This window comes from Taudactylus pleione, unplaced genomic scaffold, assembly GCF_031769625.1.
Source record: "Taudactylus pleione unplaced genomic scaffold, aTauple2 ptg000313l, whole genome shotgun sequence".
NCBI lineage: Eukaryota > Metazoa > Chordata > Amphibia > Anura > Myobatrachidae > Taudactylus > Taudactylus pleione.
This window is the reverse complement of record NW_028284714.1, coordinates 3,669,377-3,685,586: the sequence shown is the minus strand read 5'-3', so window position 1 is coordinate 3,685,586 and position 16,210 is coordinate 3,669,377. Positions and strand designations below refer to the sequence as shown.

General features: G+C 50.1%; 1 protein-coding gene across 2 annotated transcripts in view; it reads right to left on the bottom strand.

The window, feature by feature from the left end:
• The window catches only part of CNIH2 (cornichon family AMPA receptor auxiliary protein 2), a 154,269-nt gene extending 152,727 nt beyond the window's left edge, over positions 1-1,542 (bottom strand). For both annotated transcript variants that reach the window (XM_088442500.1, XM_088442501.1), the window contains exon 1: positions 545-1,542. In XM_088442500.1, coding sequence (XP_088298626.1) covers positions 545-625 — 81 coding nt within the window. In that variant the 5' untranslated portion in view covers positions 626-1,542. The remainder of the gene's footprint in view (positions 1-544) is intronic.
• Positions 1,543-16,210: the final 14,668 nt, after the last annotated feature.

Genomic DNA, 16,210 nt, shown 5'->3' with positions numbered 1-16,210 from the left:
AGTACTCCATCAATATTATTAGATACACAATTGGGAAGGTTATACAGTGAGTCACTCATAGTGTTAATGACTTAGTAGAGCACAAGAACAGCTGTGTCTTGGGCAGTGGAGTATACAGAGGTACACCTGAGACCAGCACACATTACAGACATATCTATAAACACAAAGATAACTAGGTATATACAGAGCAAGTGTACTGCTTCACAGAACACTAACTGTATCGGCAGATAGATTGTCAGAACACTGTTACCACCCCATATTCCCTTCTCACTCTCTTTTGCCAAAGGCCATCTTATCTGTTTCCTTTTTGCCCATGGTCAAGCTACTACCTTCTAATCCCCTTCAATCTATCCTAGCCCCTGGCTGTCCAACATATTGTTCGGCACTATTCACTAGCTGTATCTTATTACGATTAGTAAAAATAATTGATTATTCCCTATGCCCTTATTTGTGCTGGTTGGTATGGTTTCAACATACTACCGCTGAGATACTAATTCCCCTCTCACTGTACACCCCCTGCCACCCCTGCAGTTGTGAAACTCACGTGCCAGATGATGAAAAAGATGAGAGAAGCACAGAGGACGAGTGTCAGCATGTAACAGAACGCAGCAAAGGTGAACGCCATCTCTGGTTGAGAGACTGCTGAAAGCGAGGTCGTTCTGAGAGACTACTCTTCAAGTAGGCGGAAAGAGACTGCCAAGAGAGGCCACTTTTTCGAGTGTTTCAGCAGAGAGTGCTCGGAGAGGCTTCCTTGAAATAGTCCAAATGCTGTGGATATAAGTCCATCTGATCCGCAAGAGCTAATAGAGTAACCTTATAGTGTTAGGGCTTCCAGAGTGTGTTCTATAAAGAATTCACAAAGGCCAATCAATGAGTTGATCCCTAAGAGACTGCTAAGGAACCACCTTGTGACAGTCACCAAATATTGTTAGAGTACTGGTAAATAAATGAGGTAGCTGAGGGCGCTGCAGGTTAGAAAGTACTAGCAGGAAAGAGAATGATATAGCAGCTAGTGAGGCAGACTGTAGGTACAGTAATGATGTATCTGCAAGACAATACCTCTATGTTAGTAAAACAGTTATTTGGTCTATGAGATTGCACCTTAAAGGAGACAATTGCTAAAAAAGAAAGAACTCAATCCTATAAGGAACAGCTTCTTGTCTCCTCCATGCGTCTCTCATTGTGTGGGTGTTTCTGGCACTTTACATGCAAGTGCAATCAGTGAGTCTTCATGTGTGTGTGTTTGTCTTTGTGTGTACATATCATTAGTTTCTTTTCAGTGTCCTTTCTCCTCTTCGTCGGTCTATTTTGCACCTGTATTCTTTGTCTGTCACACTCAATGTCTCTCACCTCTTTGTTTTGTTTTCCTTCTTTTCAAATGTCTCTTCTCTTATATGAGCTGTTTTCATCCGCTCTCTGTGTGCGCCCCTATCTGTGCTGTAAGGGGAGACCTATGTAAAGTCACAGATCACACAGCACATCTTGGTCACACTCTGATCCGTGCTCTGTACTCTCAGTCTCCCTGTCTGCTAATTCTCTTCAATACCTTGCTCTCCTCTTCCCTGCTTCGTTCTCCATCCCTCCCAAGTTCAATCTCTCCCTCCCTCTCTCTGTCATACCCCCTCCCTTGTTCTCTAATCCCTTAAATTTTCTATTCTAAACTATCTATCTATCTGTTTTCTTATTCAATGTTAATTTTACATTACTTTTCTCTGTTGTTTGACTATTTAATTTTGTGAAAAAACAATATGATACAGCCTCTAGGATACAGCTTCAATGATCTATATCGTTAAAGCTCATTCTGGTGTGAAGTGACATTTGTCACCAGTCCTCATTTATAGATGCGCACCACAAAACACGTGATTCTGCGCTGATGCACCTATATGATTGGCCAAGCATATATGAAGGTGCAGGCTAACTCTCAGGTACAACCTCCTGCCTATTTAGAACCAGCCAATATACCATTTTCTATTTTTCTCCTGATACACTGCCGTTTAACCTCATAGGGCCACCGAGACTTCTGGTGGGCCTGGGTGCCAAGGGGCATGGCCACAGAAGGGGGCATAAAATACGCCTGCTCGCTTAGTACATTTCTATGCTTCACACTGCCAAAATGCGCTCACAGGGGGGGTCGTGGTTTTTCTACCATGAGGGGCATTACGCCTCCCCTGCACTCCTAGATCCCTATAGAACCCGTCCCTGGGTAATCCATATCCCCCTTTCTGTGTCCCGGGCTCATATGGCTTATACAAAGTCAGACTGTGCCCAGAAATGTGATTCTCTGCCAAAGTGCAGCTGAAGAGAAACATGTTACTTCTTATTACAAATATAGGAAGACGCCCGACCTCTGCTAGCTCACACCTGGTGTAAGTGACAAGTCTTTTAGCGTAATGGAAGTTGTAGTGCACCCCGCCACACAGTAAGGATATGCTTTTACCTTTTATATCATCTCAATAGTATCACCCCAGAAAATGAAATGCACTACTCTGAAAATTAGGAGTACAGTACCAGGGCATTCTCTGGACTCATTCCACCCATCTCCTCCCATTGACCAGTGTCATTTCTGTTCATCTGCAAATGCCATAATCTTTTTTTACACACCCAGGGCAGTTTCTAGGGTTTGAGGCTCCCAGTGCGAGCAGTCAAAATGCGCGCCCCCCCCCCCCCCTCTCGAAGCAGTAATATTGTGGAGTGGGCGTGGCCTCATCGTGAGGGGGTGTGGTATCACAGTAAGGGAGTGTGATCTCGAAAGACCACAGAATGACAGCCACTGTGACTACTGAACCCAGGGGTGGCAAACCTGTCAGAGGCAAAGCGCTGAAAAATATATGTAGCTACACAAAAGACAGACAGCATGCGCACGCCGGAGGCGCGCGCTCAAAAAATGGGGTGTGGCCTAGCTGTCACAAGCCCACGCGGCATTTCTGTGTGCATGCCTGTGGTGTGACATTTGCAGAAGTATGACCTTGCATCACACTCGTTTTTAGTCGTGTTGGGAGCGAACCCAGCCAGATCCACATAAAATACACTGCAACAAACCACTTCCACATAAAATATATTGGAAAAGCCAGAGGCACATAAACTACGTTTTAAAACCACATCCACCTCAAATACATTATTACATCCAGAACCACATAAAACACATTGAAAAAACAAGATTTACATACAGTAATACACACTTCATTCCAGCCCCCTCCCTTGCCATTCCATCCCGACAGGTCTTAGGCTTCCCCCCCACTGGCTCTCAGGCAAAAGTGCCCATCATGTAATGCCCCCTGTAGTTGTCCCCATATGCAGTGTCCCCTGTATTTATGCCCCTTATGCAGTGCCCACAGTGGTAGTGCAACTTATGCAGAGCCCACAGTAGTGGTGCCCTTTATGCAGTGCACCCAGTAGTAGTGCCCCCAGGAGTGGTACCCCCTATGCCATGCCACCATTAGTAGTGCCCCTTGTAGTCATGCCCCCAATAGTAATGGTCCCTGTTGTAGTGCTCCAGTAGTAGTGTCCCCAGTTGTATTGCCCGAAATAGTAATGCCCCCTGTAATAGCGTCCCCAGTATTAATGCCCCTGTATTAGTGCCCCCAATAGTAATGCTCCCTTTGTAGTAGTGCCCAAAGTAGTAAAGCCCCAAGTAGTAGTGCTCCTGGGCCCTGAGTAATGCCCCCAGTAGTAGTACCTCCTAGCAATGCCCCCAGTAGAAGTGCCCCCCGAGTAATGTCCCCAGTAGTAGTGTCTCCCCCAGCAGAAGTGCCCCCAGAGTAATGTCCCCAGGCTGCCTGCACATAAAAAGAAAAAACAGTAACACTTACCTTCAGCCCCGCTCCGGTGTCCGCTCCGCTCGGCTGCTCCTCTGCACCATGGGAAAGACGTCATGACGTCCTCCCATAGTGCACACTGGGGGAGCCGGGAGCCGGAGCCTCCGTCTCTCCGGCTGCTCTGCTCTGCCGGGCGCCCGCTGGTAACAGGCTGTTTCTGCTGCAGAGGTCGGAGGCGGCGTGCCCCGTGCGATTGCACGGGTCGCCTGCCCCTAGAAACGGCCCTGTACTCACCCACACATTTTTGGCTTCTGTTATATTGAGGTTCGAACCAGCTCCTCCAGAGAGGATTTTAGGATTTTCTGCTGCCCTTTTCTGTTTTGCTATTGTAAATGAGGTTTAATTCCTTCTTTGAATCTATCCAAATATCGTTTATCACAGCATCCAGGTAACTATTAGTACTGTAAGTAAAAGGCCAATAGAATGATAGTGACATCTAGTGGATACAATTGGACATTGCACTCGACAGTTATACCTCTTTCACATCGCAATTGCTGGGTCGCACCCGGTATTTGTACACGCGTCCATCCCTGGTGCGACCCGGCTGAGACCCCTTTCAGACTGGCGGTCCGTCACCACCATCACTGCTGAGCCGGCGCTTGGAGATGAGATCATCTCCAAGCGCCGGCTCTTCCTATGCAGTAAACGGGACCCTGGTCGCCACCGACCCAGGTTACCCGTTCACACTGCACCGCGAGCCAGGTTGAACTTGTGTTCAACCCTGCTCGTTACCCGAATTGAAATGTCGGGTTGCTCGACCAGGGTTATTTCAAATGGGCCCTGTCACACTGCACAGTAACCCGGGTTGCTGCGCATTCATGTGCAATAACCCGGGTTATTTGCTGGCAGTGTGAAAGGGGTATTAGTAGTTGGGAACTTGACTTCATACCCATATGGCAGTGCTATCTGCTCCTGAAACCTCATACACTGATACAAGCTAATGGATGGTTCCATGACAGATTTAACTGTAATGCTTTTCTATATTAGCATTACAATTGCAGATGTTTAAACAATGTACATGTTATTAATTGCAAAAGGATTTTACTAACCACACGTCGCCAGGTGCCTTCCTGTGTTACGGTGTCATCTAGTACCTGTAGGGTTAAACAGAATTAACCTCAACTTAGTATAGTCTGCTGCAAATAAAGCTTTATGCTGCATGACCTATCCCTGGACTACGTGTAGTGCATTACACTAACCAAACTACCAAAATTCCTGCACTGACACTAAGCGACTCAATTTATTAATATAATAAACACAATAAAGACTGCAATAATACTACATGCCAGAATACCATACAACACAGGTTACCAATTTACCCACTACATTATAGCACCCTTAGGGCCTCTTGACTGAGGCTTTGGGGCCTGAGGTCTGGGGCTATGGGGCTTGAGACCTGGTGCAATGGGGGCTGAGGCCTGGGGCTACAGGGCCTAGGGGTTGTGGTCAGGTGCTACAGGGCCTGGAGCAAAGGGGCCTGGGGGTTGATGCATGTTTGAGGATAAACTGACACAGATTTCTCACCTCGCTTCCTTGAGGTGACCTCCTGACGGTCGCTCCAGTAACCAACCTTGGATCCCTTTTCGCTATGGTATACAGGGCTCTCCTCTTCCAGACGTCTGCTCGTCTCCAGAGGCTGGCTCTGAGTCTCTCTTCTCTCCTCCTCGCTCGCAGTCTGTGCAGGGGCACTCTGGTCTGGACTCTCCTTCATCGATGTACATGGGCTTCTCTTATTCATAGTCGCTACAGGCCTGAAGCGTATTGTGTGCTAGTAGGGAGGTATTTTGGCGCCATTAATATCTTCAGATCCTGGCCCTTATACTTACAGTAGGTCTGTTTGCTTTTCTACTTCAGGGTCCATAGGGTATCCACAGGATACCTTGGGGTATAGGTGTGACGTCAGTCGCAGGGCACCAAAGAGTTAAGCTTTCAGCCTCCCAGGATGCACTGGGTCCCCCTCCTATACCCCGCCCCCGAGCCAAGGCACCTCAGTTTAGTTTGGTGCCCAGCCGGAGTCGGGTGCACCTGTTGGAGTGGGGGCTAGAAGAGCCCCTGAAGCTTTTTCTTCATGCAGCTGTGGCTGCACATCTGGATGAACAGCATGGACAGTCAGTCCTGACGTCCATGCTGTCTTCCCTACACCCCGCCGGTACCAGAACGCCGGTACTGATCCGGGGATGCTGGTGGGCATCTGGGGTCACAGCTAGCGGTGACCCCAGATGTTCCGGACCATGGCCGGATTCAAGGGGGACAGAGGTAAGCAGCGGGGTCCCGCGGTGGGTCCCCGCTGATCACATGGTCCTAAGTCCCCAGGCAGGGGGCTCCCTGGGGACTGGCTGCAGCGTGGAGCCAGGCGACCAACCTGCGCTTCCACTACCCCCTGGGACAGCGGACCGCAGCAGAGCGGTAGCGCTGCGGCGTCCCAGGGGTTAAATGCATGCCAGGGGAGCGCGCCTTCCCTGTCTCGCAGCCGGCGCCTCCCACGCTGCACACAGCCCTCTCTGCACTGTGCTGACTGGCCCTGTGTCAGCGCTCCTCCCCCAGGCCAGCCTCCTCTCTGCTCCTCGGCGGCCATCTTCTCCAACGCATGGTGAACGCTGCTGGAAGCACTGGACGGAAGCATCGTGGTCTGGGTCCCCCCGCATACCTCTCCTCCGCTGTGGTCAGGTCTGTGTATGCAGCGTTGTGTCCTACCAGGCCCTGTGTCTGTGTAGTTGAGTGATCAGCACTGTTAGTGCAGGAATTGATTTTCTTTGCATTGTATGTGACTGTGCTAGCGCTGCCTGTAACTTTTCTTCTCTAAACTGTCAGCTTTATTACTGTCCCTGTTCTTTCTGCTAAGCCCTTGCGGTGCGGTGCTGCAGGGTGGTCTCTCGCCTATTTAATATATAATTGGTGAGAGGGGTCACATACGTGGTGCCATCATGTCTGAAAGTGATTTTCCCCTCCGGCTACAGTGTACCACGTGTAAAGTACCGTTAGCGGAGGGGGAGGGTAGCGCGGAGGGCCTTTGCCGGCAGTGTTTGTCCATGGCGCGGCCTCTTACGGTTACAGCACCGGTACAGGAGCCGCCCTGGGCTTGTTTCGCTCAGGCGCTAACAGCTTTAGTGGGCCAGTTAGCTCCGCAGCCCGCGTTTACTCCGATGGGTTTGTCCCAGCAGTCTGTGGTGTCGTCACCCATGCAGGGTTTCCCACGACAATTGGTGGTACCCCACAGTCTCCCTATTTCCCCGCTCCCGGTTTCTCAGGAGCCAGCGTGGGTTAACTCCCTGACGAGTTCTGTACAGCACTTGTCGGATGTATTGCAAGGGGAGTCTGTGATGCGGCCTCATAAACGGCCGGTGGCGTCTCTGTTCACTCCTTATGAGGATGACGAAGGGACGTCTGATGATGGGGAGATTCTGGATCCTTACGATCAGGAACCTCTCCATACTAAGGACGCTGATGCTAAGTCCAAAGTATATATTCCTGGACTTATTCGGGCGGTCCGCACAGCCTTGGTGATTGAGGACGAAGTTCCCCCAGCGGCTAAGTCTAAATATGCCTTTTTCAAAGATGTGAAGGGCGATGCCACAGTCTTTCCTCTTTCGGGTCAGTTGGTGGACCATTTAGAGGAGGCGTGAAAACAGCCTGGCAAAAGATACCAGCCGCAGAGACGCCTGGCGGTGGCTTATCCGTTCGCGGATAATTATTTTGCTAAGTGGGAATCCCCTCCACAGGTGGATTCTCACGTGACCCGTCTTGTCTGTAGTGCCACATTGCCGATGCCATCCATGTCCTCCCTTAAGGATGCTATGGACCGCAAGGTGGAAATCTGCCTGAAGCCCGCTTATTCCCTTGCGGGGGGGGCAGCACGGCCGGCTATGGCCATTTGCTGGGTTGCCAGAGCGATGGAGCGCTGGGCGGATTCATTAGAGGCTTCTTTTTATTCCGACTGTCCGGCCGAACAGGCGGAGTTGATTGGCAATCTCCGTGATTCGGCCACTTACATCAACGAGGCGGCTCTAGACATTAGTACTCTAGTGTCTAGAATTTCTTCAGCAGCGGTAGCTGCTCGTCCCACCTTGTGGCTGCGATCCTGGAAGGCGGACGCAGATTCCAAGAAGGGTCTGGAAGCCTTGCCGTTTACCGGAGAAGTTCTCTTCGGTCCGGATCTGGATAAGATTGTGGCCACGCTGGCGGCAGCCAAATCGGCTTGTCTCCCGTCGGCCGCTGCTCCTTCTGGTTCTGGACCATCGTCCTTTCGGGCTAGGGCCCAGGGCAGGCCCAAACCACAGTCGTTTCCTCGTCAGGCTGGCCCTAGGAAATCGGTCAAGCCCCGGAAGCAGGCATGGAGTACCAGACGTCCGGCCCCCAAGCCAGATGACAAGCCTGCGGCCTGACGGTCCGGGCCTCCCTTTGGGGGATCCCAGGGTGGGAGGCCGCCTGCTGCAGTTCGCCCAGTGTTGATCGGTCACTACGACAGACATTTGGGTTCTGGAGGTGGTCTCCCACGGGTACGCCCTCTCCTTCCAGCACAGACCCCCGGCTCGATTCTTCACCACGGGTCTACCATCAGACCGGAACAAGGCTACGGAGCTGCGGAAGGTATTGCACACTATGCTCCAGGCTGGAGTTATAGTGCCTGTTCCATTCTCCCAGAGGGGCCAGGGTTTCTATTCAAATCTTTTTTTGGTACAGAAACCCAATGGGTCGTATCGTCCGATTCTCAACCTCAAAGCACTCAACAAGTCTGTGCGGGTACCGAAGTTTCGGATGGAGACCCTACGGTCCATCTTCTGGCGCTGGAACCGGGGGACTACATGATGTCATTGGACATACAGGACGCTTACCTGCATGTCCCTATTCTTTTGCGCCATCAACAGTTCCTCAGGTTTGCAATCCGCAGCGACCACTTCCAGTTTCGGGCGTTACCTTTTGGCCTGGCGACAGCACCACGTGTCTTCACCAAGGTGATGGTGGTCATGGCGGCTTCTCTGTGGCTGCAGGGAGTCCGCATGTTGCCGTACTTGGACGACCTGTTATTGGTGGCGGGATCTCCAGAGCTCCTGTTACGCCACTTAGACCTGACCATTGCCCTGCTGCAACGGCACGGCTGGCTAATCAACTGGCAGAAGTCCACTCTAATCCCGTCTCGGAGGATTCTGCATCTTGGAGCCTTATTGGACTCGGGACAGCAAAAGATCTTCGTGACGGAGGAAAAGATCTCTGCTTTGCAGTCAAGGGTGCGCAGTTGTCTGCACAGCCGCCAGGTGTCTCTACACTCGGCGATGAGGTTACTGGGCTCCATGGTGTCGGTGTTCGACATGGTGGAATATGCCCAGTTTCACTGCAGACCTCTGCAGCCCCTGATCCTGTCAAAGTGGAATGGGCTGCCTCAGTCTCTGAAGTCCCAGATGATTGTGTTCACCCCGGAGGTTCGCCTGTCCCTTGCTTGGTGGTTACAGACGACCCACCTCAGCGAGGGACGTCCGTTCTGGATTCCAAATTGGGTCCTGTTGACTACGGACGCCAGTCTTCGGGGCTGGGGAGCAGTTTCGGGTCCACATCTGTTCCAGGGCAGGTGGACTCCGACAGAAGCGGAGCTTCCAATCAATATCTTGGAACTCCGTGCGGTCTTCAATGCTCTCCAGCAGGCACATCGGTTTCTCCAGGGTCACCCGGAACAGGTCCAGTCGGACAACGCTACCACCGTGGCCTACATAAACAGGCAAGGAGGAACCCGAAGCCGGGCGGCTCTCGTAGAGGTGTCTCGGATCCTGGTTTGGGTGGAGCGCAATCTTCCGGCCATATCAGCGGTCTTCATCCCGGGAGTGCTCAATTGGGAGGCGGACTTTCTAAGTCGCCAGGACGTTCATCCGGGGGAATGGTGCCTGCACCCGGACGTTTTTCAACTACTGGTGGACAGATGGGGTCTTCCAGAGATCGACCTCATGGCGTCCCGGCACAACAACAAGTTGCCGGTGTACGGGTCTCGCACAAGAGACGAAGGGGCGTCTCTGGTGGATGCTCTGTCCGTCCGGTGGACGTTCCGGTTCGCATATCTGTTCCCTCCGGTCTCCCTTCTTCCACGGGTAATCCGGAAATTCAAACAGGAAGGAGGGACGCTCCTGTTGATAGCTCCCGCGTGGCCCAGACGGCACTGGTTCTCAGACCTTCAGGGTCTGTCCGTGGACAGTCCTCTGCGGTTGCCGCTATGACCGGACCTCTTGTCTCAGGGTCCTTGTCGTCACCCGGACCTGACTCGGCTGTCTTTGATGGCGTGGCTGTTGAGACGGCCATGCTGAGGTCCCGGGGGTTTTCCAGCTCTGTGGTGCGTACCATGTTGCGAGTTCGGAAACCGTCTTCCGCGAGGATATACCATCGCGTGTGGCATACGTTCTTCCAGTGGTGTCGACCGAGAGGTTATGCACCGCGGGAGTTTCGTCTGTCTCGGATTCTCGCCTTCCTGCAAGCGGGACTAGATCATGGGCTTCGCCTTGCTTCTTTGAAGGTACAGGTTTCGGCCCTGTCTGTCTGGTTTCACCGTAGGATTGCTACAATCCCGGATGTGCGCACCTTTATGCAAGGTGTTGTTCGCATTCAGCCGCCCTTTGTTCCACCTGTGGCGCCTTGGGATTTGGCTGTGGTCCTGAGGGCTCTCCAAGGACCGCCGTTTGAACCACTGGGCTCAGTGGATCTTAAATGGCTAACAGCTAAGACTGTTTTCCTTCTGGCTATTGCTTCGGCCAGACGTGTTTCTGAGTTAGGGGCTCTTTCTTGTAGACCCCCTTTCTTGGTTTTTCATGGGAACAGGGCAGTGCTCCGCACTCGGCCCGAGTTTCTTCCCAAAGTTGTTTCCCAGTTTCATGTTATCGAGGAAATCATTGTTCCGGCCTTTAACTCACCGGGTCTTTCCGTGGGTGAGGCCTCTTTGGATGTTGTGCGGGCCTTAAGGACTTATGTTGACCGCACTTCTTCGTTTAGGAAGTCGGACGCTTTGTTTGTCCTCTATGGCTTCCGTAAAAAGGGTTGGCCTGCTTCAAAGCAAACTTTGGCAGCCTGGATCCGTATGGCTATTTCTGAAGCTTATCTTCATGAAGGCCTGCCGGTTCCTCCTTCTGTGAAGGCTCATTCCAGCTCGACGTGGTGCCTCTGCAGTCCAGATCTGCAAGGCTGCTACGTGGTCCTCTGTCCATACCTTCGTGAGGTATTACAGGTTTGACACCTTCGCCTCTCAGGATGCTTCCTTCGGGCGGCGGATTCTCCTTTCAGCACAGGGGCGTCCCCACCCTTAAAGGATACTGCTTTGGGACATCCCCAAGGTGTCCTGTGGATACCCTATGGACCCTGAAGTAGAAAATATGAGATATGGTAAGAACTTACCCTTGTTATCTCTATTTCTACGAAGTCCATAGGGTTCCACAGGACTCCCGCCCTGTCGCACCTGTGCTGCAGATGGGCTTTGCTCTGGTCACCGGTTTTCCGTCTCCCTCTGGTGAGAATGTGATTCTTGTATGTGTCCAGATTTTTGTTCTCTCTCTTCCTTCTCCTCCTCTGGCCTATGGCTTGGTAACTAACTGAGGTGCCTTGGCTCGGGGGCGGGGTATAGGAGGGGGACCCAGTGCATCCTGGGAGGCTGAAAGCTTAACTCTTTGGTGCCCTGCGACCGACGTCACACCTATACCCCAAGGTATCCTGTGGAACCCTATGGACTTCGTAGAAATAGAGATAACAAGGGTAAGTTCTTACCATATCTCATATTTTTTTCAACATCAACATTTTTTGGGGGAGTGGGGGTGCAACAGCACATATTTTGCCATAAAAATGTGATCATGTTGGTGGTATTATTAGTTTTGAGTAAACTGTGTGCAACACTTACCCTTTGTTATCTCCAACATAATATCCTGAAATCCAGTCAAGACAACAGCAGCAAGGTTCTCTTGAAAGACAGATAAGAGGAAGACCTTATTAGTCATAATGTATTTCCATTAAGCTCACCTGCATCTGAACAACAAAAAGACCAAACCCATGCTGCAGCTCCATTCCCTTCAAGAGATCCTACACTGGTCATGATAGAGGCCATTTCTGAATTTGAGTGCCCTAAACTGCATTTTCTGGCCACACAAGCCCACCAAAACAACATGATTAGGAACATGAGGAGGAGACAAAATTTGCAGTCCAACACAAAAGAAACCATTAACAGGTTGGACAGAGCTATAGTCACTCAAACATCTGTATATATCAGATTGCAATATTCTCATGCAAACGCAATTAGGGAGTTAAACAATGCTTTTGTTTTTTCGTCTACTTTAGGTCTCCTCCACAACATCTTCCAGCAGCATACAACTATCAAGTTCTGCCCTACCTGATCCACACATCAGGTGGCCATACAGGAAGTCACACTGAAGACTCCTCCCAAGCCTCACATCTAAAAGACAAAAATGTGTGTTAAATATTAAAACATTCATTATAACATGTGCACATTTATATTTGAGCACGTGCTAATTTTTCATAAATTACTACACTATTAGGCGCATGTTCTTTCCAACCCTACTTCCAGATATAATAGCATAGATTGGCTGAAAACACATAGGATCCATGATAAGTTCATGGAACTATGGGTCTCATTCAGACCTGCTCGCAAGCGCCTATGTGCTCGCACGCAGGTTGATGTTGAGGCCCTGCGCACGCACAATGGCCACTCTGCGCGTGCGCAAGCCCCGGAGCAAGAGAGAAATTCTCTTGCTCCAGGACTCACTACAAAGGGCCGGCTGTCGATGGTGATCGACAGCTCGCCCCGTTTTGTGGGCGAGCGGGGTGGCTACACAAACGGAGGCGTTCCCGACAGCTATGCGAGCGTCCAAGAGGCCGCTCCATTTTCATGTAGGAGGGCCCTGATTCAGAGCGAGCGCTCTGGTCAGAGCGTCCGGCTCTGAATCAGGCCCTAAATCTTTTCTTGTTTTGCTAATATTTGATTGTGTACACGATTTATGGTCCCGTAGAACAAATTAAATAATATTATTGTTTGATCGTTGTTGGTTATTTGTACAATGTAATGCATATTTATACTTCTGAAGGTTACACCTGTGTTAGCATGCTGCACATTCAGACAATACAACAAAACCTTTTAAGTGTCAGAGAACATGGGTAAAACATAAAGGGCAAGTATACTTACATGTGAAGTAGGTGATAATCAGAGAATGCCTCACCTGCCTCCCCCCAGCAGTGCTCTGATAGTCACCTGATGGTAACAAGACCCCCTACCTGCTCACTATCTATTGCATAATCTAGGGGGAAAAGTTGGTATAATGCCAGATTATGCAATAGACAGCAGCAGAGCACAATATCTGAGACCTTAGATGACTATATAATAATATACCACCAGACATTTCAACACACCTTAACTGAGTTTTTAAAAGTCCAAAAGTGAGTCCTATCACAGATCTAGTGGTTTTTTGGGTCTCATTATACTTATGCTCAGCAGGAGACCGCAGTATAAACAAGTCAGTAGTCAGGAGTAACTGCCAGAATAACTTGCGGGGTTGAAAAAAAATGGTGAAGTCGCTACAGAATGCACTGTATATCTGTGTTCATGGTTTTCCTTCACCTGTGGTATATCAGCTTATTCCTTGTTGTTGACTCTTGCCTATACCCCAAGCATGTCTGCCCCCCCGATTCGGCCGGGAGTCTCCGGAAAATCGAGTGCCGCTCCTGGCAAGTCATCGTGTCCCCGCCCCCTGCTTTACAATCCCATTAATGTCGGCATTGTGAAGAGGGAGCGGGGTCATTATGACGCGATCGCGCCATTTGCCGGCCACACCCCCTTTTTTACCGCGACCGACTCCCTGCTGAGAATGGCCAACAGCTCCCTCCTGGAAGGAGGGAGCGAGATGTTGGCAAGTAAGCTATACTCATGACTATTCCAGCATACCTTGGAAGACATCCCTGTGCTTTATTGCATATTCCTACTCAGAGATGCTTGTGTTTCATATCCCTGCACTTCATTGAAGATTTCAGTGTAATGTACTATTTATGTACTGTATGTCTTTTAACTGATCAGCATTCTGCATTTCTTCGCATGTTCCTGCAATTCTCTGGCTTGTCTGCATACCTTTTGTAATCATTGGCAACATGTGCTATCTTTACATGCCTGTTACATGCCTGTTCTTCATTGCTGTGTGTTAATAAATGTGGTCTGAGTTTTACAAATTTAAGACATTGTGAAAAAAACACAATTTGATTTATGACAACCACACACATGGTGATCTTTCTACTATCTTCAACAATGGCCACAGAGCAACAACTTGCATATAATTCTGAACATATATTCACCAGGCCAGCAAATGAATAAACATCATATATATAAAATTAATTGGTCTGTTAATTTGCTTGTTTGTCCAGTACTGCATAAGGACACCCCTGCACCGACTGGGATGAAACCAATGCGAGATATTGTAGTTGGTTCCTGGCCAGGTTTTGGGGGGTTAGTTATTAACCATCAATGTTTTTGTGCAGTTGGTAGTGATTTTACCTTTTTGACGGTGGCGGGAAGATATTTGCCACCATGAAATGAAAATCGTTCAATGGTGTTCCAAAGGTTTTATTTTTTTTATACCTGATAGATATGTCTTCCCTGGCTCCTTCCTGTCTACTGTGTCTGCATCAGGGCATCTTCATGGGTTCATTTGAGGCTGTCTCTTACTCTTTGTCTGCCTCAGATGTGACCCTGCTCAGTCCCTGACTCTGGACCTCAGAGCCGCTCGCAAAATGCCAGCCGCTCGCTCTGAATGACGGCCTCTTCCTTTTTAAAATCCGGCCTCCTTGCCGCTCGCTAAGGTGCGGGTGACCACCCACAGCTTTAGCGAGCGAGCAGGTTAATGGTCGCGATGATCTTGCGACGAGACCCTTGTGGTAGGATCTCGTCTGCCACAAGCCCCAGTGAGCTTTCGGCTCTAATAGAGCTGGAAGCTGACCACTGACATCACGAGTGATGTCAGTGGGGCCGCCCCCAAACGGCAGGCGTTCCTTCAGGAATGCCTCCGTTTGGCCAGCCACCCCCCCACCCCGCCTACAAAACGGTGCGAGCTGTAGATCACCATCAACAGCGGCTCCTTTTGTAGTGAGCCCCGGAGCGGGAGTTTTTCTCTCTCGCTCCGGGGCTTGCGCACGCGCAGTGCGGCCGCTGCGCGTGCGCAGTTCCTCCACATCGACCCACTTGTGAGCCCTCAGCGCTTGCGAGCGGGTCTGAATTAGGCCCTCTCTCCTCTCTATCCTGCTGCTAAGCAATAGGTCACATTGCTATCTCTGATTGGCTCTCACTGTGTTTTGCGGTTTCAGCATGCTGGCCAGCTCCTATACAGAAGCTTGGTGCAAGCCACTGCTCGGCCCCCTTTTGTCACAGATGAATAATTCATACACCTAAATCTTTCTTGACCAATGTTGTATAGAATAGTGAAAACCCCATAAAAATCTGTTCAGCGGTTCAAGAGATTAAATAGTTATAATAATTATTATACAAAAGAGCGCTTATATATAAAATGACACAATTTAATAACAATGTATATAAATCAATAGCAATGTTCATACACTCTACATATAAGCAATATTAAAGTCACAGAAATAATGCAAAAACAAACACATAAGTGAATATTTTTTTTTTTTTTTTTAAAAAGCTGATGTAGCATGCCTCTTTCAATTAAAAAAAACCATACTCTTGGCATATATTAGGCAGTTCTTATAGATGTATATAATCATCCATGTATTGGGAATTCAACTGGGGACTATGGCCCTCATTCAGACCCACTCACGAGCGGCTGTCCGCTCGCAAGTGGGTCGATGGTCCACACTGCGCATGCGCGAGACGCGCCGAGCGAAGGACTTTCCTTCGCTCGGAGTGTCTCATCAAAGGGGGCGTGCTGTCGATGTTGACTGACAGCACGCCCCCTTTGATGGGCGTGCCGGGGGCGTGCCTGCCAGACGGAGGCGTTCCCAAGGGAACGCCTACCGTCTGAAGCCGGCCCCACTGACATCACTAGTGATGTCAGTGGGAGTGATTTTGGCTCTGATAGAGCCAAAATCACTCCTGGCCTTGCGGTTGAAAAACTCAACCGCAGGCTGTTGTTCGCAGTTTCGATGGTCGCGATGGTCAAGACCATCGCGACCATCATCCTGCACGCTCGTATATGCTGTGGGTGGTGACCCACAGCTATACGAGCGTCCAGGAGGACGCTCCATATTAATGGAGGTGGGCCCTGATTCAGAGCGAGCGCTCTGGTCAGAGCGTCCGGCTCTGAATCAGGGCCAATGGCCCTCATTCAGAGGCGGTCAGAGGATGCAAGCGGTCGCTCAGAAACTGGGCGGCCGCTTGCATCCTAACCGGTCGCCTCTGTTTCGTTCGTTAGGCTGTGGGTTTA